General features: G+C 40.5%; 1 protein-coding gene across 4 annotated transcripts in view; it reads right to left on the bottom strand.

The window, feature by feature from the left end:
- RPGR (retinitis pigmentosa GTPase regulator) overlaps window positions 1-17613 on the bottom strand; it is a 60659-nt gene extending 43046 nt beyond the window's left edge. For all 4 annotated transcript variants that reach the window (XM_084201379.1, XM_084201380.1, XM_084201381.1 and 1 more), the window contains exons 1-6: window positions 17560-17613; window positions 15184-15309; window positions 8213-8305; window positions 5663-5725; window positions 3980-4138; window positions 2372-2521 (exon numbers count right to left, since the gene is read on the bottom strand). In XM_084201379.1, coding sequence (XP_084057505.1) covers window positions 2372-2521; window positions 3980-4138; window positions 5663-5725; window positions 8213-8305; window positions 15184-15309; window positions 17560-17599 — 631 coding nt within the window. In that variant the 5' untranslated portion in view covers window positions 17600-17613. The remainder of the gene's footprint in view (window positions 1-2371; window positions 2522-3979; window positions 4139-5662; window positions 5726-8212; window positions 8306-15183; window positions 15310-17559) is intronic.
- Window positions 17614-24096: the final 6483 nt, after the last annotated feature.

Raw genomic sequence — 24096 nt, 5'->3', positions numbered from 1 at the left:
AAGCACACTGAAGAAATCCTGAAGAGAGCTGGAAGCTACAGACTAAGAACTTCTTTTCAGTGGAACTCTTTGACAAATGCAAAGAAGAGGGAAAAAATAATCTTTCAAATATGAACTGATTAATCAGACTAGTTCCTCATTTGCATATGGAATTGAGTTAGCCATTGCCTCTGCATGTGCCTAGTCTAAATTTCAGAAGTGGTTTTTTTTTTTAATTTAAAATATTCAGAATTTATTCTGTTCTTCTATTTTACAGCCACTTTGGTATCAGTTAAAAGTCTACTAAAAAAATCTGAAACTCAGCAATGTCAAAAAAAATAAGAACTTCATTTTTAAAGGGAAAAAAAGCTGGCATCTGTACTTCACCACTTTTTTATTCAATACTCCCTTCTTAATGAACATCCTGCCCTGGAGAGGGCACTCTCTGTCCACACTATGTTTTCCAATGTCCTCATAAGCCACCTTTTAGTTTTAACCCAGATAAGCCTGTGTTCCCAACAGGTTTTTCAGCCAGCACACACCTTATGTCAAACATAAACATATTAAGAAAGGGAGCCATATGGTACCATGCTCATCAGTTCAGTCTGACAGCATCTACCAAGTCTGAAATCCTGCAAGCATGTTACACTACTAAAGAGAGTGTATTATTTCATGTTTAAAAATCAAAATGTGGTAATTCTATAGTATTCTAGTAACTGGTAAGTAACACATCCTGTGGTATACTCAGAAAAAATGCACAAAGCTAATTTTTAAACACTGTGTAGCGGCACACTGACAGTAGTGCAACAGAAAATCAATTCTGCAAAAGTACTTGGATGCCCAATATTAAATTTTTATGGCAGCTGAAGTATCAGTCAAATAAAACTGATGGCAAGGGGCCCAAGGAAAGTAATAAAAAAATTTATGCCTTCACCACAAAGAATGCCATGTGTGTGTCAGTAGGCTCAGCAACATAGACTGAATTCATGCAGGACTTGCAGATATTAAGGCTAAAAATTAAGATTTTTGACCTCATACTCAGGCCTGTTTAAGTAGTAATAGGTTCACCAACTCCTCATTTTCACAGGTGATAACCAGTTCATTCTTCCTATCAATATTTTAAGAAGCTTCATTTTTCTTAGCCAGGTACAAGCCTAAGTCTTTTTTTCTTATCCCCTTCCATCAAAAGTTTCCACTTCCTTAGGGCACTTGGCACACACTGTTCTCTCTTTACTCTCAGATGTTTGTCCTCAACTCTTCTACTAATAAGAACTTTTGTGATATCCCGCTGCACTCCTGGACCTTCAGCTCTTGGCTCAAAGGCAGAGATGCACACATTACTATTACAACTTTGAAGCAAGTATCTTTTTTTTCCCCCCATTTATTCTGAGTCCAGGAAGCTGTTTTTTTTCTAACAGATGCTGAGGTCCTGATCAGTCCCAGATACTTAACTCATTTACTGTAAAAAAAAGTTGCACACTACCAGCCTAACACCTAATTAATATTTGTCCACCGTAGCAAGCTCTCATTCTGTTAACAGCATGTTCTGAGAGAGCAATAAAAATATTGTATGTGGAAAAGTAACATTTATCAAGTAATCTGGGAAAGGTATCTGATGGAATAGCTCCTGGGTACCCATTAAAAGCTTTACAATCAAAACTATCGATCCTTTGAAATCTTTAATTACTCTAAGGGGACCAAACAGTAAAGTTTAATAATGTAAATCTATACGGCTGAGAGGAATTCATAGCTGCTCATACATAATGCCATCAATACTGGCTGATAATTCATCCATACTGGCATTATTAAAAGATGAGTGGAATCTTCACTTTGGAAACCAATGGAGAGTTGGGAAGAGAGAGGTGGAAAGCAATAGGGAGGCAGTTTGGTTTGGGGAGCAGACAACAGCTCACTGCAAGATTGCTTCTCCTCATATCATGTACTGCCAGTTTAACTGTCTTCAAAACTTACATTTTAAGACTGAAAAACAAACTTGGGCAACAATCTTTTACTTCTAACAAGATTGTTTTTTTCTCATAACATGGCATCTCAGTTCAATATTGGTATTTCTAGAGAAGATAAAGTTTATTATTTGATCATCAAAACAAACAAAAAAAAAACTCAAAAAAGTTGGATTTTTGAAACCACAGTTTTAATCCACAATATATGCAATAACCTTTATGAAAACAAACTGTAATAAGATATTTCATTCTTTCTAATATACTTTTACACAACAATGTGCAAATGCAGAAAATTAACTGCAAGTTTTTTCTCTGTGTGATACAAAACTACATAGGAGCCTTTCTGTCCCATGGCAGTTTTTAACAACTATAGGGTATCGAGTTTCAAACCACTGTCTTCTCTTCACTAACCTCTATTCCCATTCTCTTACCTGTAATCAAAGCAGAATGATAATATCCACAGGATACAAAGGACACAGGTTTTCCAATATCCACTTTGCAGGGGACACAGACAGAGGCTTCACTGGCCAGGCCAATCTGCCCTTCTGAATTATCACCCCACACAAAGAGCTGCCCATCTTCTAAAATGAAGACACAGATAGTTAATAAATTCAAAACCAAAACTAATAAAAATTTAATCTATTTATTGAAGAGTACTTCAGAAACTCTATATTTGATACTACTGAATGTCATGATCTCAAGGATATAAATGATAATTTAGCTCAATGCAAAAAGGAGTAGGAAATAAGAGGGTTTTCCTGAAGCTTTTCAAAAGTGACCCAGAACACTTACACATCAATTAATGTTAGGCCATAAATACCAACAGAAAAAATACTGTGTAAAAAACATTCCTTCAGAAAGAGGAAGAGACTGAGTGAGACAATTCAGTTGCCAGAGGTCAGTATGTAAATATTACAATGAATTTAAGGCATTTTCTCATTCCTAGGTGTAAGTCACCCCTTTCTCATTCTTCCAGACTTATTCTCTCTTCTAACTATGGTAGGCATCCCACTTATTCATGCCTTATCTTTCTGCTCTCCTCACAGGTGGTTATACTGACCAGCTTCATTTTGCTTTCCTTAAAGGACAATAGAAGATGTTCCAGGTTTATGAAGACCAGCTTCTATTGAAACAAAGACCAATGGCAATCATAAAACAAAAAAAAAAAAAAAGCAGTGAATAACATGAAAAGTCTGTAGATCCTTCTAGAAGAGATAAAGGCTTCTCTATGCGTATTTCTTATTGGTGGGAAATAAGTGTGAATAAAAAAGTACCACCTATAGTGCTACTGAGGTGGTGTTAGGAGTTAAAAATAATTCAAAATTATCCCAAAAAGCTAAAAAACTCAGGAGAATGTCAGCAATTGGCATAAAAAAACCCCAAAACCAAACAAGCTGGCTAGCATCTCTCTCAAGTTCTGAAATTACAGCCTCAATAACTTACCCTAAACAAGTACAGAAAAAACTGCTTTACAGCAAGACATGAAAAATTGCATTATAGGGTAATAAAGGACCACCCATCCAGTGACTGGAAGTATTAGAGCTGTGTGGATTTCAGCATGTTGTGATGTACAATTGGTATAATTCTGCCACCTGAGGAACAGGTGAGAGGCTCAGCCTCTCCCAGAATTAGTGAGGAATGACACAGCTGTGCAGCCTGAACCAATGGACCACAATAGCTGCAGTAACAGGTGGAATTAGAGATGTTTAGTTTTCATAGGATTCATGTTTTGTAGCTGCTTTCCCTGGAAATAAACTGAAGGGGTTTTTTTTCCATTTTGAGTGTATTCATACCATTCCTCCTCTGTAAGAATTTCTACTAAACTTTCACAAAAACTCTAAGAAGTTCTTGAGACACACACCCCTTACCAGAATGTTAAAATAGGAAACTGAGTCCCAAAAAATGACTGTGGCTACCAAGGAAAGAAGACAGAGAGGATAGAAAATGCACCCACATATGCAGACAGAATGCTGGATTAAGTGTCTTCCTGGAACCAGGCTGGACACACATAAATAGATTTTATTAGCATTTGTTCTCACCAGTTACTGCTGCTGAGGTGTATGACCCAGCTGATAGTTGCTTGATCTTGTGTTGGTTGGTGAAAAACCTAATTAAATGAAACGTGGTCCTTTCCTCTGTGTCACCTAATCCCAACTGGCCTTCACTGTTACCTCCAGCAGCATAGACATTTCCTTTTTCTGCATACAGAAAAGCACAAGTAATACAGAGAAAGAAGAAACCAGAACAAGTGATTTAATTTTCAATGGAAAAAACTTCACAAAAACATTAGGGTCTGTTGCCCTGAAATACCCTCCAGCTGAAATTAGCAGTTTCTGTTGTAGCTAGAAATGTTTTCCTGCACACACTTGGAGCAGAACTTCCTAAAGACCTTGCTGCATATCCCACTATTCTGGAGACTGATGTAAAAATAAATGTGATTGGAAGTTCTGCAAGAGCTCTGAGAAAATGACTACCAGTATCCCTGGCAACCAGAAGCAGCTCCTTCCACAAATAATGTATATTTTGAGATAAAGTGGGAGGAAAAGGGTGCATGAGGTCACACACAAGAAAAACTGAAGCTGTATTAGTACGTCAATTAAAGAAATTAATAACTTGATAGTTTTGAGTACTGTGAATGAAATATATTTCTACTTAGTTTTTTTATTAGAAATATTTTACTTATTTTAATATTTAAATAACTTCCAATTTAATTAACCAGGTACTTTTTTTTAGAATCTTGAATTTAACACTGATGACAGATATCTTCAACTTTAGAGAACTTTAAGATTTATACTTTTAATTTTAGTGTATTTCACATCTAAAGTGCTCATCTATGAAGAAACAGATACATCCTGTTTTTAACAGAAACCCAGACAGAAATGTGATTAATAAACTGACACATAATGGCCACAGATTATCTAGCCAGTGCATACACCAAAGGTGACTAATATTTACCCTGTGCAGACTTGCATATTCGATTGTTATCAATATGTTCTATTTTATTCTAACAATCTTATTTACAGTGTTCAGGGTCTCCACGTATATAAACCTCCAAATAATCAAACAATCCCCTTTACAACACTACTGAAAGCTAAAGGATTGCAACCACAGAGTTGGTTGGGCTATTCCATTACATAAATTATAGATGCATGACAAGAACCTTCATAAATTCTCTGTATGCTGTGTCCCTACAAATTTATTTTTAAGTTTAAATTTACAGTTTATTTATTTATAGCTTAATAAAGCAACTTGTCTTTGAAATAGCAGACTATGGTGTGTAACCAAAAATGCAGGAAAATTTGAAGGCTTGAAAACATTCAATTCTATTATATTTATTCAAATATATAACTTCACACTAACAAAGATTATTCATCAAAGGTAAATTTCAGTACAGATGTATATAAAATTAACAATGTATCTTTACAGGGCTTAAAGGAAATATTCATAATTGTCAACCACACCTCAAATGCCAGCAAAAAAATTTTCCCTATGACTATTACTAGGAAACTACTATCTAACATTAGTTTATAAATGCATTTGCTCAGAATAAATTTTAAAATTCTAAAAAATTCTGAATTCTAAGAACTGGATGTCAAACCTCTGAGTTTTAGAAGCCCATTTTCTTTTTTTTTTTTTCTTCTTCAACACTTCTGGGGTTCCTATTGTAATTTTGTCGAAAGCAAAGGAAGAAATGCAATATGTATGAAATAGAGGTTACATACCTGTGTAAACTAAAGTGTGGTTTCTTCCACAAACAGCAAGTTTTGGTTTTTCTGGTTTTAAAGCTAAGAATTAAAACCAAAGAGGAAGGGATGTTATAAACAAACTGAGAGCTGGTTCAACAACAAAATGTTCTGTGCTCTAGAGGGAGCTCTGATTTCTTCTTTTCACATTTTTACGAACAGAATTATTACAAAATTCATTGCCCATTTGAATCTAGCACATGACTTATCAAATCAGTATTCCCCCAAGATAAGAAAATAGGTCAGACCTTAAAAACCTAAAACACTCAAGTTAACTTGATGATGGTTACTTCACCCCAGTGCCACAGTCCCTGGAATTTGCCATTTATGGGATATGCCTCAAAGAATATATTAAGTTGCAGGATAAAATTAATGATTTAAACAGTCTTCAGTTTTCATTAACAGTGCTATTGTTCCCTCTTAGACTTTTTTTTCCCACTATTTTAAATCTTTCAAACCATCCTGTTCCTTTGTCTTACCATCCCTACCTCCCTTTGTTGTGCTCACGTCCCTTTTCTGCTGTGCTCTGATCACTTCCTGATCACTGATCTCAACTGCCAAGGGCAGCCCTTCCTGGACTGGTGCCTACATTTTTTGCTTGTGTCATCCTGTCTCAATTTCAGCTGAGTTAGCACCAATGAGAGTGCCATGGCATGCACGTCTCTACAATTTGGTCACTTTGAAAGACTGGGAATATATGTAAGGGGAGTCAGGAGTTATTTTGGTGGGAAAGAGAGAATACAGAGGTTCCTTTTCTCCTATGAAAAGTGTCCTCCATTTCAGAAATAGAGAGGAAAAATGTCTCCCTGACTTTTCCATCCTTGCTCCAGTTACTGTTCATTGTCAACAAATTATCTTCTCTTAGTCATGTCCATGTACCCTATACAATGCTCTAGACCAGGATTATTTTTACATAATAAATTTTTAATTGCTTTTCCACTGCACTAGTCCATAACAAAGCCAATCACAATCATCCCTTTCACAAACCCTTTTTCAGCCCTTCCAGATCAGCTTTCATCAGCTCTTTCACACTCAGATTAAGGTGCCTTCTACCAAATCACCAAACAAATCTATCAACTTAAGCATGAACTGCTCCTGGTCTGTAACACAAACAACAAACTTAATTTGTCCAAATTCAGGTTCCTGCCTCTTCTATCCAACACCTACCACTACCATCAGGGTGGAACCATAAAATTCCAGCTCTTCAGAAGCCTGTGCTCCCTAAACTTCCTGCCACTTAGGCTAGCTAATTGTATGTTATGAGACATGCTATATTTACAATGTTGCTGGTGAATTTTCATAACCAATGTCATTAATCTCTAACCAAGTCCCAGAAAATATGTTTTTTCATAAACATGCAGATATAAGCATTTGGCTCCAAGCAGAAAATTAAAAGTGTCCTTGCAATCCCATTCCCAAAGCCAAGTGATGACCAAAGGCTAGTGAGAAAAGCTCCAGGAATTCCTCCTGCTGTCTACTGCCAAGAAAAAAGACACCCCCCTTGTGACTTTTTTCTATGGACACCAGGTCTGATTTGAATTGCTGTCATCTTCTCTTCATCTTTTATTCTCCATTGCAATTCAACATCAAACTCAAAACTTGAAACCAAATCTACTTCAGCCAAGGTAGGAATCAATCTCTCACATGGCTGACAGAAGATGTGTACCTGGGAGTAGCTGCATTTTCAATCTGAAGAGAGATGGAGGCAGGAGCAAATAAAGGACAGTAGAATAAACTAAATCAGGAAGAACAGAGTTTGAACAAGCAGGATAATTTGTTTTTAACAATAAGCTAACAGATCGATCTGCTGGCAGAAAGAGTGAAGATAAACATTTAATAGCGAAAAGAAATGTGTTAATGGGATAGATCTGACTTGACATAAGTAAAGGGATAAGGAAAAGTATTGACTCAGCTTTGTTTGACAAGATAAAAACAGCTAGGAAAGAGCAAAAAGATCACAGTGCAATGAAAACATATTTTCCAACACGTGAAAGGATACAGGAATTTATTTTACTGCCTCATAAAAATGTATTAACATATATGTCCCCTGGGGCATTTCTTACACTTGTTAAAAATGTAACAGTACTTGTGAAAAGTTTCTGATAGATTTTTTTCATTTACAAAGTTGCTAAGAAAATAGTGACACAGAGGTTACACAATGCTGTTGGAACTATGGCTTCTAACACATAGACCATGCAGACGCCAAGCATCTGATTATTGTCTGCAGTAAAAAATGAAGATGTGGTTTGAGAGAATAGGCAAGTACTACATGAAGTCAGAGCCCTCAAAAATGACAGGATTTTATGTATCTGAAGTAATCCTCAGATGCAAAAGGACACAGAATCTGAAGTAATAGAAAATCAATAAGGGATCCTTTAGAGCTACCTTCATGATCATGTGCACTAATGTGCACATGTAATGAAAAATTTAAGGATCAGTTATTTTGGAATTGCATCCTATGAAGTACCTTTTCACAAGGGTCTCTTGTCAAAAAGACAAAAAAAAAGAAAAAAGAAAAATCCCACAAACCTTTAACACAGGTTGGTTTGCTGACAGTGTTCTTTGATCCTAGTCCTAACTGGCCCCAGTCGTTACTGCCGAACATGTACAGTTTACCTTTCCCTGAAAAAAATCACAGACAGAATCCATACAAGGGCTTGAACACCTCATTGGAGACAAGATGGTTGCTCACTCACAATGAACATATTACTTCCTTTCTAATGTAAAGTTTAAGTTTAGGCAATTCAGTACATACGTGTAAGCAATAATTTATATCCTTGTGATTTTACAGTTCAAAAATAGTAATTGCATTGTTTAAGTAGAGAAATCTCCAGCCAGAAGAAGAAACATCCTCATCTTTAATTACAGCACAGATGAAGTGCTCTTCAGAAAACAAGATGTATTTTGGGTCTGCCCAAAAGTACATCTTGTTTTCTGCACTCCAGAAACCCCAGTATCTATAACAGCACATCTAACTGAGCACCCACACCTTTTACTCCAAAGACACAAATGAATAATGCAGCTATTTGATATATACAAGTACAGATTTGTAAGATTTGACTTCTTTGATTGTTTAGGGCAGGATATTTCTTTTACTGCTAAATGTCTTAAAATTATTTACAAATATGCATTTCTATCAAATGTAGTTTCTGATAAATTTTCATAAACTCTATTAACTTGTTATTTTGCATATAAAGACAGAATATATAAACCCACCATGCAGTCAGAGAGTTTTGTAAACCTAAATGCAGACATTAGGTTACAAATGTTCAACAGGGACAATGCTAGAATCACCTTTCAGAAATTCCTATGATGTGTCATTGGACTTGCATGTTTGACCATTGCAAACAATGAACTGTTATAATTCTGAAAAAAACCAGTGCTTTTTCTAAGGATGGTACACGAACACATGAGAGATTTGTCATGTGGGATGAAAATTAGCCAAAACTGACTACTGACAAGACCTTAAAATGAATTCATTTAATTTCATTTTTTTTAAACTATCACACCTTGTAAAGCTGTAAAGTTCCCACTGGAAAATAAAACCACAACAGAAATCTTTGCAAAACAATAGAAACTGATTTAGAAAAAAAACCCAACAAGAAACCAACATCCTCTCCTCTAACTCCCACCCTTTCACAACAATTAAAAGGACTTTGTTTACTTCTGAAGGTCTGCAGAGTTTTGTGCATTAGACTCCATCATAATGTTTTCACCCTAGACAGAAATTTGGTCATAGAGCTTGTCACCCTTATCATCTACAATTACCACAACCACAATCCATAATTGCAATTCCATATAATAATGCCAAAAAAATATGGCTGTTTCCAGTGAAGGTTCTGATTGTGATTTACAGCAACTTTGAAATATGATATTGTAATGTTTTAAATATTACCAAAAAATTATATTCTAATAAAAATATCCATTCATTTTCTTAAATATAACCACATAGTTAAAAAGAAAAAAAAACCACACCAATGCTTAACTATAACTAGTATCTAAAATCCTGATTGTTAGATTTTACAATTCTTGGCACGTGGGACTATGTATCAATATTATGTCTTTCCAAGAAAGCTGGAAGGGAAGAAAGACAGAGGTCAAATTCATGCTCACAGTGTTCTACTAACAGCATTTATATCTCCATCCTAATTTTGATAATGCAATCATGTCAAACACATGCAGAGCTGTCCCTGACAGCAAACACACCTTAAACAGAAAGGATTTTTATCAGCAAATGACATCTATCCTATATTGGTATGGCTTCCTTGTATCCTTGCTTTACACTTTCCAACTGCTTTCCTAAGACAGCAGTACTTTTGTGGGAGTATGATGTCAAGCTGCCCTAATTCAATTTAAGCACATTCTCTTTTATCCATGCAAAATTCAAACAAGGTCATGCTTTTCATCCTATAATCTGTTGGGTTTTATATCAGTCTTTTAAATTCTCAGGCATTGCTTTGTAAGTCATGCAGCTTAATAGATGAGAGGAATTTTTCCACATTCTTTTACAACTGAGTGACAGCCTTTTATAATTTCAGGTTTCCTAGGAGTATAACAGAAAAGAAGAAATCTGGGAAGCAGTTAATTTAGAAAGAGAATGAGAATTAATAGGCACTACAGAGGAACCTAAACAAATGCTTGTAATGAAGCAACATTTCTCAGTCTGTACAGTTAATCAAGTTTTGGAAGAGACATGATTCAATCTAAGCTGGCCAAGAAAACCAATATAATTTTGCATGCAAAAGGCACAATTTTCATAACTGCATACTGAGATATCCCAGCCATCATACAGATGCACTGAATCCAACAGCAGACAAATAGACAAGGATCAAATTTCAAAATTCTGTAAACTCAGATTGCTCTTGGTTTTTTTGCTTCCACTTTGGTACCACCTGCCAGGTGGAATGGCTGGCACAAGACAGAGTAAGACTATGACTCTGGGAAGGAGGGAAACAACAGGATGCAATGAAAAGGCCTACCCAGACTGTTTTGGTGATGAAAACACACTTCCAACAGAAGTCTCCACCTTTATCCTGATGCAAAACTGAAGTATTTCTCCCAAGCATGTGTTCCCTGGCAGCTGCACCAGCAGATGTTTCACCAACAGCAATTCAGGGCTACCAGGGAAGCCACAAGATACTTCCAAGTGTAGCAACAGAGGTTTTGTGGGACACTTCAGTAAGAGATTGTCTCCCCCCCTCATTTCTCATGAACAGTTGCTATCACAACTGTGATTCCTGGCAACCCCATCAGTCATGTGCACTTCTGGTTCATGAAGTGCTTTTAAAGGCAATCATTGGGCAGCTGGGAAATATCAGCTGAAATCCCACATGTTTTGTCATAGCAGGCAGCCAAGCACTCTAATCACCTATGTTTAAAGGCATGTTTTACATATTCCCCCCTTTTCTTTTTGAATTATATGAGTGTGGGAGAGAAATAAGACAGGGAGGTGATGTACAGAGCCTGAATATTTACTACAAGATCCTTCTGAGAAACTGTATATGAATAAAACATAAAAGGTAGTATTTTGTACAAAGTAGCAAATGCCAAGGAACCATGATTATTTTTTAAATTATTTTTATTTGAGCTATTTAGTGAATAAATTAGGTTAACAGTTGATTTAAAACTTATATAGAAGTCAAATAAATCCCAGGAAAATAAGAGTGGCATCAGTTTTGTTAGACAAGTCATGATATTTTCAGAAACTTTATTAAACAACAAGCATGTTCATGCTTAGGACATTTGGCACCACACAAGCAAAACCAGCACAGAACATTGCTTGCTCACATACATCAACACAAATGTGTACTAATCTTTCTCATCCTTCCCTTGCAGTTGATGCAAAAGATATTGTGCCATGTTCTGACAACCTCTGGTAAGCAGAAAGAATAGAGGGAAACTCGTGACAAAACACCTGGAGGGATTCCAAGATCTCTGTTGAATGCTTAATGCCTTACAAAACCTGAAATTATGAGTATACTATCTTCTTGTGGTTCCATATGCACTTTTCACTCCCACTTTCACAACTGATACTTCTTCCTTTCCTTCTGCCTTCTTGTGTTGGGGCCTTCAATTCTCTCCAAGGCTCTGAGTTCAGAAAAGGTGTCTTCATTCATCAGCCCTTTCCCCCTTGTGAACAGGATCAGTCTCTTTGATTAAATGTGGTTAAGCTGCCTAGGACACTCTAATCAAGGCAAATAAACAATAAGACAGCTGTTAAGTTTAAGAGCTTTGTAGGAAACAAAATTTAATACACAGGCATTGGAAGAAGATTCTTAAAAGTATGCATATTCATACTTCTTCACACCAGCTCCCATGAGGATTAATTAATTGCTTTCCAAAGCCTGCAGTTATAGAAGATGCAGGGGACTATCAGTATGCTTGGGCCAAAAAAATACAGAAATGAGGCAAGAACCATTATGAAACACGTTTTAAGTGATGCTGGAATACATATTGCTCATGACTGCATTAAAGACCTAAAGAAGACCACTGCTTAAAAAAAAATCCTGCTTGGATGTTTTAATCAAGCTTTTGCCAATGATATGCAAAAGAATAAAGAAACACAAATTCCAATCCTAAACTTCCTTCCTGGACAAGAAAACATTTCTTCAACTAGCTCAGCACGCCAACTCAAAGTCATCAAGGAACTATACTGGTCCCTTCAATTCCAACATGCACCTGCAGCATGTAAATAATAAAATTTTGGACTCTTAACTCCTGACCAATAAAGGCAAAGGATAGAGCATTTTATATTTATTTTACACTTGTCTTTACAAAAGTCATATGGGAATATTGATCCTGGATTAGAGGAAAGTATTTGAAAGGTTCTGAATATTTTGTTTGAATGCTAAATATCAGTTCTTGTACATTTTCTTCATTTGTATTCAGTCAAGATTTGGGGCTAGTTGTAGCCATCTCTCCTGCCCAAATCCAGCACTAAGGAATAATTTGTATCAGTTTGGCTGATCGTTTTATTTACTTACGATTGTTGAGCCATGTTAGCTGTAAAATCGGTATATTTCTAAATTTTCATCTCCCTCATATTCCTACTGTCCCCTACACTCCGTACTTCAAGGTGTGGGAAAAAAAAAGGAGGGGGGAAATTTTGTGACTTGCAACTAAAGATTGAAAGTAAAATGAAGCATGCATTAACACACACCTGCTTGAGATACTTTTCCTTCCTTGGTGATGTTTGCCTTTTATCTCTTCCAGGTCAGGTTCAGCTGAAGAAGATCCTGGTTTCCCACAAGGTCTGCACCCTTCTCAGTAAACTCATTATCAGCATGAACTTCTGAACCATTTATTCCACATGTTACTGAAGCTCAGGGTCATTCCCAAGGGCTGTATCATCCAATTCCATCTAACTGCAGAAATGTGAGGTGCATGGCCATGCACTGGTGTGAAGAACAAATGAGGGAGAAGAGCTTTTTCCTTCCCATCTTCACTTTTTTTGTATGACTCTTGAAGTTTCTCTACCTTTGCTTGTTGTTGATCCACACTTTACTCTCACTTTTGCCTTTACTTTACAATGACCCAGAAAACCTTTTGCTACTAAAAAAGTCTTTTTCTCATGCTTCTACAGTTCCTTGAGGGCAAAAGCTTTGAGGAAATAAAGATCTGATCATCTAGAAGCCTCCCTGGTGATGTACCTGCCCACTACAACAGCTAGGGCAAGCTACAGAGACACTTTTGAAACAAGCTGCATACACTAAAATAATGGAGAGAAGAGAAAATTATACAGAAATGGTGCTGCATGAAAATCTCTGCAAGATGAGTTTTTCAAAAGCTTTATCTAAGTGGTCACTATTACAGTGATGTGGGAATTAGGGGATTGTTGCTGACTGGGGTTAACAGTGCTGGCCCAGGCATTTAAATTTAATGGTTTAAATTTAAATTTACTGGTTTAAACATAGAACTATGCCTGTGTTGTTTCAAACTGGGTGTGGGCATATAAAAGTATATGTAAAAAGGAAATGCAAAAGGAAAATGCCACAGTGCCCCAGGTTACATCCGGATTAATTCAATGCAACAGGTAATTTAATATTATTGGTTCAATCCAAGAAAAAGTGCCAAGCTTTGGTCTAAATAAACTATTAATGTATAATTCATCTGCCATGAAGTTATGCTTGAAAAATTCATCATGTAATTTCACCTCAGGGTGTTCTGCAGCCCATGAAATCTATATAGTCTTTTTTATCTTGCCTGGAATAGTTCTTTCTAAAAATTCAGCATCTTCATGTTGCTTGTTGCTTGTGAACATTGCAAGGAACCCTCAGGAAATTATTTAATAGGCAATGACCAATTGGATATTGATGAGCAATAACTACATTCCAATTTTAAAAGTCCTGAAAATACACATATTTTTTTTTTCAACAACAAAGTCTTATTATCTGTCAGCAGTTGATTGTCAATACAATCATCACACATGCTCATCAACAGAAGAGTAGTCCCTTCCATGTAAAATAAAATGAACAAATTCTTAGATGAGTATTGTTTCCATCATTTCAAAGAAAGGAAAAAGCCATTAATGATGCTCCCTCTATTACACCAGTTTCTTTGAATGCTTTTTCCATTTATTTCTGATTTTTGTAGAATTTTCTGAAATCTTTTACTGAGTTGCTCTTTCAAGGGCTATTTTCATCTGACAGTTAACAGTAATTCCAAGCTTAATTTGAGAGGCACAATGACATTTATTGTTTCAAGGAGATTTCTAGTGAACTTGTGGTGGTCAGCAGTTACTGTTACTTCCATGATACAATACATGTAACATATTAAACATTGTCAGATTCACGAGAAACATTCAGCCTGAACTAAGTCATGGTCAGTTTAAATCCTGTCATACACTCAGTTGTTACAAACTTCCTCCAAACAGTTCCTGGGCATGTCCTGTGAAAACCCTGAGTGATCTCACACTAACTCCAAAGGCATCCAGCAGTTCTCACAAAGCAGTCCTCTCTCCTCTCCCCAACCACAATTAATGTATTACCTCAGGATGCAAGTAAGATTCTTAACTTTCAAAGGTGTCCAAATATATCACTATATCATATAGGTCAGCTTCACTACAAGAAAGACATTGAGGGGCTGGAATGTATCCACAGAAAGGGCTGGAGCACAAGTCCTGTCAGGGAAGCTGTGGGAGAAAAGGAGGCTCAGAGAAGACCTTATCACCCTACAACTTCCTGAAAGGACATTGTAGCCAGGTGTGGTTTGGCCTCTTCTCCCAGGTAACAAGCAAGAGGATGAGAGGAAATGGCCTCAAGCTGTGCCAGGGAAGGTTTAGACCAAAGACTGGAAAAAATTTCTTCATGGAACAGGATGCCCAGGGAAGTGGCTGAGTCACCATCCCTGGAGGTGTTTAAAAGATGTATAGATGTGGCATGTGGGGACATGGTTTGGTGGTGAATTTGGCAGTGCTGGGTTAATAGTTGGTCTTGATAATCTTAAAGGTCTCTTCCAACCTAAACAATTCTGATTCGATATCCTCCATTTCCAATACTGACCTGTAATAATAGCTGTATGTTCATCTCCACATGATATAAGTACAGGGTTGTCATTTTTGAACCAGAACTTGCTAGGGATGTCTTCTGCAAATTTGCTTTTCCCGAATGTGAAAACAGCACCTGACTCTGAAACACAAAAGATGTCAATTTTAGTGAAAGCAAATTTTGCCTCACATAATTTGAAGCAGATATGCTCTATCAATTCAGTGGCACATTTTATGTTTTTATCTTTCTCTTCTTCCTTCTCTCAGCCTTCAAAACACGGGTTGGCAAAACTCTCTTTTCGCCCAAAGAGGAGGAAGAACTTTCCTGTGTGAGTGGCAGAGCAGTGGAACAGGCTGCCCAGAGAAGCTGTGGAGTCTCCATTTCTGAAGATATTCAAAACCTGCATGGACACAATGCAGTGCAACCTCCTCTGGGTGAACCTGCTTTAGCAAGGGGGTTGGACCAGATGGTCTCCAGAGATTTCTTCCAAGCCCAACCATTCTGTGATTCAGTGATAAGACCATGATCTAAAAAATCCAAACAAAACCACCCCAAAATAAAGTCCAGACAGCTCTTCAGGCTTTGTAGTCTGCCTGGTTTCTAAATCCTTCACACTTTCAAATGTGTTAGCAACATAGTTGCTAAAACACAGAATGTTAACTATTTGTTCAGCTTTTGGTTAGGTGTGTGGTTTGACAGGAAATCCTACAGAAAAATAAAGGAACTTACAAGTTAAATAATTTGTCAAAATCCTTGCAGACAATGTCAGCTCAGATATAAAAGCTCAATTAGACTTCCTATTTTAAAATGTCAAAGCCTGTGCTATAAAACATGGATGTTTTTAAAAACAAAACCAAGAATAAACCAAACCTTTTCCTTGTAAATTTTGTTACCATGTAACACGAGTTAGGAAATACACACAATAACAGTAGACTGTTGCTGAAAATTACATTGAGACAACTTCATGCATTAACTTTCAATGAAAACAATCTCATCAACAATATGCACCCCAGTTCCAAAACCTATAAGTTCTTTCTTAAAGTGTATATTTGATTTACATTTAAAATAATTATTTAATGCAAAAGCTTCCCCTATTTCCAAAGATTTTATATTATATATCAGGTGGAGCAGACGTGCATAAATTGCACTTATTACCTCACTAGATGTGGTTTTCCCTTTCACTTGCTCAACAAGCTTTGTGCAGACAAACTCAAGCCTTCTTAAAGAAAGACTTGAGTTTTTTCCTAATTTTACCTAGACTCACCTACAACTACAGACAAGGTAAGCAGCATCTGAAAACTGTTTGAAGTTTTCATCTCCAGCCAGACAGCCATGCACTTTTGAACTTTCTTAGCAATCTCTTCGGCACATAGAGAGCTCTCTGGTTTGTTTATTTTCCCTTCAGAATGGTTAACATGAAAACATTTTATGTTCTTTATTCAATGTATACAAAAAGCCGATACATTTTCCAATGCCTTTTGTATCTCATTCATTTGACTAAGCCACAACATTTCACAACTGGACACAAACACTGTGGCCTGTTCTGGGCTCCTCAGTACAAGTGAGACATGGAGTTCACAAAGTGGGTCCTGGAGGGGCAACAAGGATATTTTGGCGACTGGAGCAACTCTCTCATGAGGAAAGGCTGAGGGATTCGGGCCTGCTCAGCCTCAAGAAGAGACGGGTTACCGGGATCCTTACTAATGTGTATAAATATCTGAACTCATGGGGTGCCAAGAAGATGCAGTCAGGCTCCGCTCGGTGGTGCTGAGCAATAGGGCAAGAGGCAATGGGCAGAAACTGATGCTCGGGAAGTTCCATCTGAACAAGAGGAAGAAATTATTTCCTGTGCAGTGACCGGGCGTGGTGTGGAGTCTCCCTCACCGGACATACCCCAGAAGCGTCCGGACACAATCCCGTGCCATGTGCTGGGGGATGACCCTGCTTGAGCAGGAGGTGGGACCAGACAACCCGCGGCGGTCCCTTCCAGCCTGGCCCATTCTGTGCTTCCGCGCTGGACCAGTTTGGAAACGGAACTCCACCAACTCGATAAATTAAATCCCACAGGACATACACAAGGCGTTTGTTATCCCAGCAACGAGCCAGCGTTTGAACGTTACCCTGGGCCAAACCGCGACACAAACTAACCCTTAATGCTCAGAATTAACCGCGCCCCCCCGAGTGCCCGGCGCTGCCCGCCGCCCCCGCCGCTGAGGGGGCTGCCCCGTCCGAGCTCTGGCGGCAGCGGACGCGTTTCTCCCCAGACGCCGCGAGGCGCCGGCCCGGCGCGGGGCCTTGAGCCGGGGGAGCCGTGCGGGGGTGAGGCGGGCAGGGGCCGGCACAGGCAGACGCACTTTCCCCCCGGGTGCCTCGAGGAGCGGCCGCACTCACCGGGCACGGGCAGCTCGGTCCCCGCGGCGGGCGCGGCCATGGCGGCCGGGAGGAAACCCCGCCGGGCCGGGGGCGACGGGCCGCGGGCAGCGCCGCCTGGCGGCCGGCGGGGGCGGCACCGGGCCCGGCCGGGCCCTGAGGGCGGGCTGGGGGAAACACCTGGCCCAGGGCTGTGGGCACGGCATCGCCACAGGACGGGCTGTGCTGGGGTAGCACAGGGCTGTGGGCACGGCATCGCCACAGGACGGGCTGTGCTGGGCCCGGCACAGGGCTATGGGTACAACATCGCCGCAGGATGGGCTGTGCTGGGCCCGGCACAGGGCTGTGGGCACGGCATCGCCACAGACGGGCTGTGCGGCTGTGGCACAGGGCTGTGGGCACGGCATCGCCACAGGACGGGCTGTGCCGGGCCCGGCACAGGGCTGTGGGTACAGCATCACCGCAGGACGGGCTGTGCTGTGTCTGGCACAGGGCTGTGGGTACGGCATCGCTGCAGGATGGGCTGTGCTGGGGTGGCACAGGGCTGTGGGCACGGCATCGCCACAGGACGGGCTGTGCTGGGGTGGCACAGGGCTGTGGGCACGGCATCGCCGCAGGATGGGCTGTGCTGTGTCTGGCACAGGGCTGTGAGTATGGCATCGCCACAGATGGGCTGTGCTGGGGTGGCACAGGGCTGTGGGTACGGCATTGCCACAGGACGGGCTGTGCTGGAGTGGCACAGGGCTGTGGGTACGGCATCGCCGCAGGATGGGCTGTGCTGTGTCTGGCACAGGGCTGTGGGTACAGCATCACCACAGGATGGGCTGTGCTGGGCAGGGGGAAAAGGCTGGCAAAGGGCTGTGGGCACAGCATCACAGGAACACCTGCACTGGAAATGACCTCTGGGATCAGCAGGTACAACCTACAACCCACGCCACCTTGGCACTCAGTGCCACATCAAGTCTTTCCTTAAACACCTCCAGGGACAGTGGCTCCAGCACCTCTCTGGGCAGCTGGTGGTGGGGCAGCACGGGGCCTGGCACAGGGCCCTGAGCTCCTGGGGAAAGCATCTTTATGAAATTGACCCCCACAGTGCCCAGGCAGTGCCCCTGAGGACCCTGGACCTCTTGTTGGCCAGATGGATACTGGACCCAGGACTGATGATCTCCTTTTCTCTCTCTTCCCACATTTTTTTTAAATTACTCTTTTATTTCTCTTGCTGCTAGGAGATGAGGAACTAACTTATACCAATTAACATGCCACGTGTATAATTTACTAATAAAACTCTGTAAGTTTTTTTGGACCCTCTGGTATTTGCTGTTCCTTTTCAACCACAGGCATCTGTAAATCTTGGCTGTTCCCTTCCTCTTAGGTGACACTCATTCACACAGGAGCCTCCTATGAAATTGGTCCATGTGGGAATTGGGATCAGGCAGCCTCTGTACAGGGGTGTGGTGGATTGGCCTTCACTGGACACCAGGTGCCCACCAAGACACTTCATCTCTACCCCTTCTCAGCTGAACAGAGGGGAGAAGACAGGAAGCATAGGTTGAGAGAAGGCAGTTTCCTAAAGCAAAAGGAAAGGTTGCATGCACAAAAGCAAATTAAAAAAACAAAAGACTTTTTCTCTTCTTCCCATCAGCAAGTGATGCCCAGCCAATTACCAGGAAGCAGGACTTGAGCACCTCATCTTTGCTCCAGAAGGCACATATTGTAAAATAATGAATGTTCCCCCTTCTGCCTCCCTTTCTTAGCTTTTATATCTGAGCTGGCATTATATGGTATAAAATATCCCTTTGGTTAATTTGGGTCAGCTGTCCTAACTGTGTTCCCTCCCAAGATCTTGTCCACCACCAACCTACAGATGGGGGATGAGAAGCTGGAGAGAGAGTGTTGGTGCTGTGGCAGTGCTGCTCAGCAGTATCCAAAACTCTTGGTGTGGCATCAGCACCTTTCTAGCTAACAGTGCAGAGCCCAGGGCTGGGAGGGAGGGCTGCCGTGGGAAAATGAGTCCAGCTCAGCCAGACCTGGTACAAGGTGTGACCTGACAAAGAGGCATTGGCACTGTCCCCTCCTTGGGAGGCTGCAGGATGGACTGGGGGCCTTGGCACCTCTACCACATTTGCTTTGTCTGCTGTCTTTTCTCCTGGGCATCACCAATGACACAAGCTCAGTTCCAGGGGCTGGGCTTGAAGGTCATGGGAGTCATTTGCCAGAAGACAACCAAGAGGGAAACCATGGCCTGAAATTCTTCTCTTTCTTCCCTTTCTTCCCTTTCTTCCCTTTCTTTCCTTTCTTCTCTTCCATTCCCTCACTACTCATTTCTCTAGGATTTTATTTCTGTTTGACATTTCCCCTGGCAACGGCTGCATTTCCCAAGCATCTCAGGGTTGGTTCAGCATGAGCAAATCCCACTAGGAGCTATCACCCTGCGTGATGTTTTCACAGCTGTCTGTCTTTCCCACGAGTCAAACTTTTCTTCTGTATGCTTTACTTATAAGTTCCTTGCATTGTAATTTCAAGGTATCACCCTCTCTGACAGATATGCCATCACCTTGATTTAGCATAGTGCGTCTCTCCTTACAAGGAGGAGGAAATGAGAAAGTAATGGTCATATTTTAAAACCACCTACAGTGCAGGTGGCATAAAATCTTATCTGACAATTATATGTGAAGGTAGAAACTTAAATTAAATCACTTTAGTATTTAGCAATTGACCTACTTCAGATTATACAGCAAGCAGTTTAGCCTAAGGAGGTAGGCAGGCTGCAATATTTCACTTTCTGGGCCCCCCACTGTTTAACACTACCACAGCATAATTGAAAACTTGGTCCAAAACAAAAAATCAAAAACAAAAACAAACAACAAAAAAAAAAAAAAACAACAAAAAAGCCACAAAAACAACAAAATCCAAAAGAATTCTTTAATGCAGACTACTTCATTATTGTCTGGGCCCCAAAAGCATGAATAAGTCTTCATGCCCTGCCCAGTTCCTTAGCCAAGGACCCAGAACCCTCACTTAGGCTCAGCTCGGGGCCAACAGTCCCTGCCTGGGCTGTGCTAAAGCCCCCATGGCCACAGTCCCATCCCTAGGGGGGCACCCTGCTCATGCTTGTCCTGCAAGTCTTCTTTTGCCTTTTTCTTCATCAGCACATGCTCCTGTTCAAATATTTAACACAAAATAGCTATGAAATAGTATTGACACTGGTGTGAGATGACATGATGAGCCCACACAGAAGAACACAAACTGCAAGTGGTGCAATGGGCCCTGGGAGAAATCTCTGATCTGTAGAGTTTGACCAAAGAAAAAGTTCAGGGTCAGACCCAGCCTGGCCCAGCCCTGGCTGGGACAGCCAAAACAAGGACCTTGGTTCTTGGTTTTCCCTCATTTGCACAGCAGAGCAGCTCACTCTCTGCTTCCTACACCTTCTTTTCTCATAAATTTATTTGTGGTCTTAATGCAAACAGAAGATGCTGTTTAACAGGAGGAATTTCATCAGTATTGCAAAAGTAGCGAGGACCAGCAAGCAGCTGCTACGACAGTTTTGGTGAGCTTATCCTTTAATTTTACCTTTAATTTGTGGTGTTTAGTCAGAAACCTGGAGTCAAAAGCAGCAGAATCCTGTGAAGGAGTGTTTTAGAGAAACACTGGGGGGCTTTTCCCTGCAATTTTAGTGTCCTTTTACCTCACTGTGACTTCAGAAGATGATCTGTTTTTAGTGTTTGTAGAATACCATTAATTGTTCTGCAGGAGTTAGCTGCAAAGTCAGGAAGAAATTCTTGAAGTCAGTGCATGCTGCAGGTACAGGTATTTACTGGTTAGTTATTATTTACTGTAACCAGTAAATAATTATCTGAATAAAGGTAATCTATCTGCATTTAGACATATATCGTGGTCAGCTTGGGTGGGGAATTCTCTCCTTGAAGCTTCAAGGTGAATCTCTGCCTCATTATTTTGTGTCTCTATATACCCGGGAGGCATGCAGCAAAAGCATGATGTGATGGGGAATTCAAAGTCAAGCAGGCAGACCTGCCTCTGTGACCTGGCTTTGGGTTCTTTCTGCACCCAAATAACTGTGTCTGTCCCCCCAAATTCAGGAAAGTTCCTGTAGGACAGTGTTTCACTAAGCTGCTTTTCAGGTTTGTCACATCTCCAAAATCAGGTTAAAATTTTAGAGCTGAAAGTCAATTCCAGGTTTTCTCATGGTTTTAGGTCATCTTCAATAAGAATAGAATTAACACTTGTTATATGACAAGTGATTAGTTCTAGAAAACAGTATGCCGAAATTTCACAGTCACAGGAATCCTAATATGCAGTAAGTAATTTTTGTTATAATTTCTACATTACATCATATGAAAACCAAATGTTTTCCAAATTCTATAATTTATTTGCTACAGATTTAGAGCAGTCCTAAAGCTGGGTGTTAATTTTCTTATAAATTTTGGATTTTTACTGCAGCCAGTTGGGAAATTTCTGCAGTTAACAGAGGTGATGGAAAAGCAAGTTTGGAAAACAACTGTAGTAAAGCTGGTTTTCCAAGGAAGTAATCTGATTTGTTAAGTTCCACACACAGTATTGTTATTTTTGGTGAGTCTTTCTAACATTATAGCATAATGTTGGCATAAGATATATCCACTGTCTGTGGGTATTCCCAGCTAAACACACTTTGTTTGATACTGCAGGATAACCTAATGTCTGTGAGTTTGTGCTAAGAGTCCAAAGTTATGCTGTCCCTGCTCAGAAAGGAAGAAGCCAAAACTGCTTGACCTTGCAATTCTGCCCGTTACATTTTAACTTTGGTATGTTGTCTCATGCTCCTGCTCTGAAATTAATTTTTCCATTTCTGCCCCTCTTTCACATATGGGTAACAGGGAAGGGAGCAAATTTCTTGGAGGTCATAGCAATAAAACAGAATCTTCAAGAGGTCAGGAGCAGATCTGTAGTCCAACTTTCTGCTTGCAGCCTGTCAAACACCATATGAGAGCAGCTATGCCTTTGCTTAGGCATCTCTTGAAAATACTTAAGGATGGTAATTCCAAATCCTCTCCAGTAACCAACTGAAGTGCTTCACTATCTGCCAGTGGAGAAAATAGTGATGAATATTTCTCAGTCCACTTCTCAATCATGCCAGATGGTGAAACAAGAGCAATGAACAGAAGTTGTTGTTTGGCAAGTTGAGATTAGATAATCTCTAAGTCCCTGGAAGGAATTGCAGGCTGAAATGAGAAAAACAAGGAGCAAAGCTGTTCTGGAAAGAAGGAAGTAAAGGAAAGTAGGGAGCAGCAAGAATTTGCATGGATTTTAAAGCAGGACAAGTTTGGTTTTTTCCCCACAAACAAGTTAAAAAAGCAAATCCCTGTTCTGAAAATTTAAAGTAATTAAAGAAGTCCCAGTTATAAAACTATTTTCCTTTAGAATATGCACAATGAAAATCAAAGCAAAACCCGTGATTATAAACTGTTGGTATTTAAACTCTGGCTATTTAAGGGTGGATTTCAGCAGCTTATCTTGGTGGGCTGTTTTTCCTGGTGTGGTAGAAACTACCTGACCCATGAATGCCCCTACACTTGCTTCCATTTTCTTCCTCCTGCTTTGAGCTGTGAATGTGATTGAAAATGTCCAGCAGACAAACATTTGCTGCCTGCTCTGGGAGCCCACACGGCTTTGGGACCTTCTCACCTTCACCTGCACAGCTCCCTTGGGAGGCATGGCAGAAACAACACCCCAGGAACGTCAGTAATTCCCCTCAGTGATCCATGGCACACACTGCAATGGTCTGGAATTCCAGTTTCCAGCATGGAAAAGATGTTCCTGCCCTCTAAGGCAAAGCTCTGAAAGGGCTGAGACCCAAGTGGAGCAAGAGCTTGCAATGACATCTCACTGTCAGCCTTCATGACTTAACCCAGGGCTGTTTCAGCACATGGACTGGGGAAATGATGCAGTGAGGCTCTTAGGCTGAGCTGCCATGGGTAAAGACAGACACTGTGAAAGAAGCAGAGCAGGCAAAGGAAGGCAGAAGAGAAAGGAGGACACAAAGCACTAAGCTGGGAAGGTGGCACTCTGAAAACCAAAGTGGAACCTACTGAAAAGGAATGGGGCAGAAATAAAGAATTTGGAAAGCTCTGAAATGGCCTAAACCCAAGTGAAACAAGAGCCCTGAGGGACAGCCCTCATCCCTGGCCTGCAGCTGCACATGGAGCCCCTGCCCACAAGTCCCTGGCTGTGTCCCTCTGGCCAATGCCTTGTGCCCTGTTTAGCCCACCCTCTGAAGCCAGGGCTCTGCAATGTAGGGCTCAGGATGTCATGTGGGATGGGGTCCAAAGCCTCATGGGGGCATATCTGGGCATTTTTTCCTAGCTGTGGACTTCAGGGCTTGGGAATTAGCAGGCACTGCATCTGAGCCTAGTCTCAATGGTGAGCTAAAGGGAAATAAAAAACACAAATACAATTGGAAATAGAAAAGTATTAGCTGCACTCAGTCCACTTCTTTTCACTGCTTTGGTCTCCATTTCATTGGATCGGTCTAAAAATGTTGATTTTAAATAAAATACATGTTTA

This window comes from Fringilla coelebs, assembly GCF_963513975.1.
Source record: "Fringilla coelebs genome assembly, chromosome: 2".
Taxonomy (NCBI): Eukaryota; Metazoa; Chordata; class Aves; order Passeriformes; family Fringillidae; genus Fringilla; species Fringilla coelebs.
The sequence above is the reverse complement of the archived record's forward strand: the minus strand, read 5'-3'. Positions and strand labels throughout refer to the sequence as shown.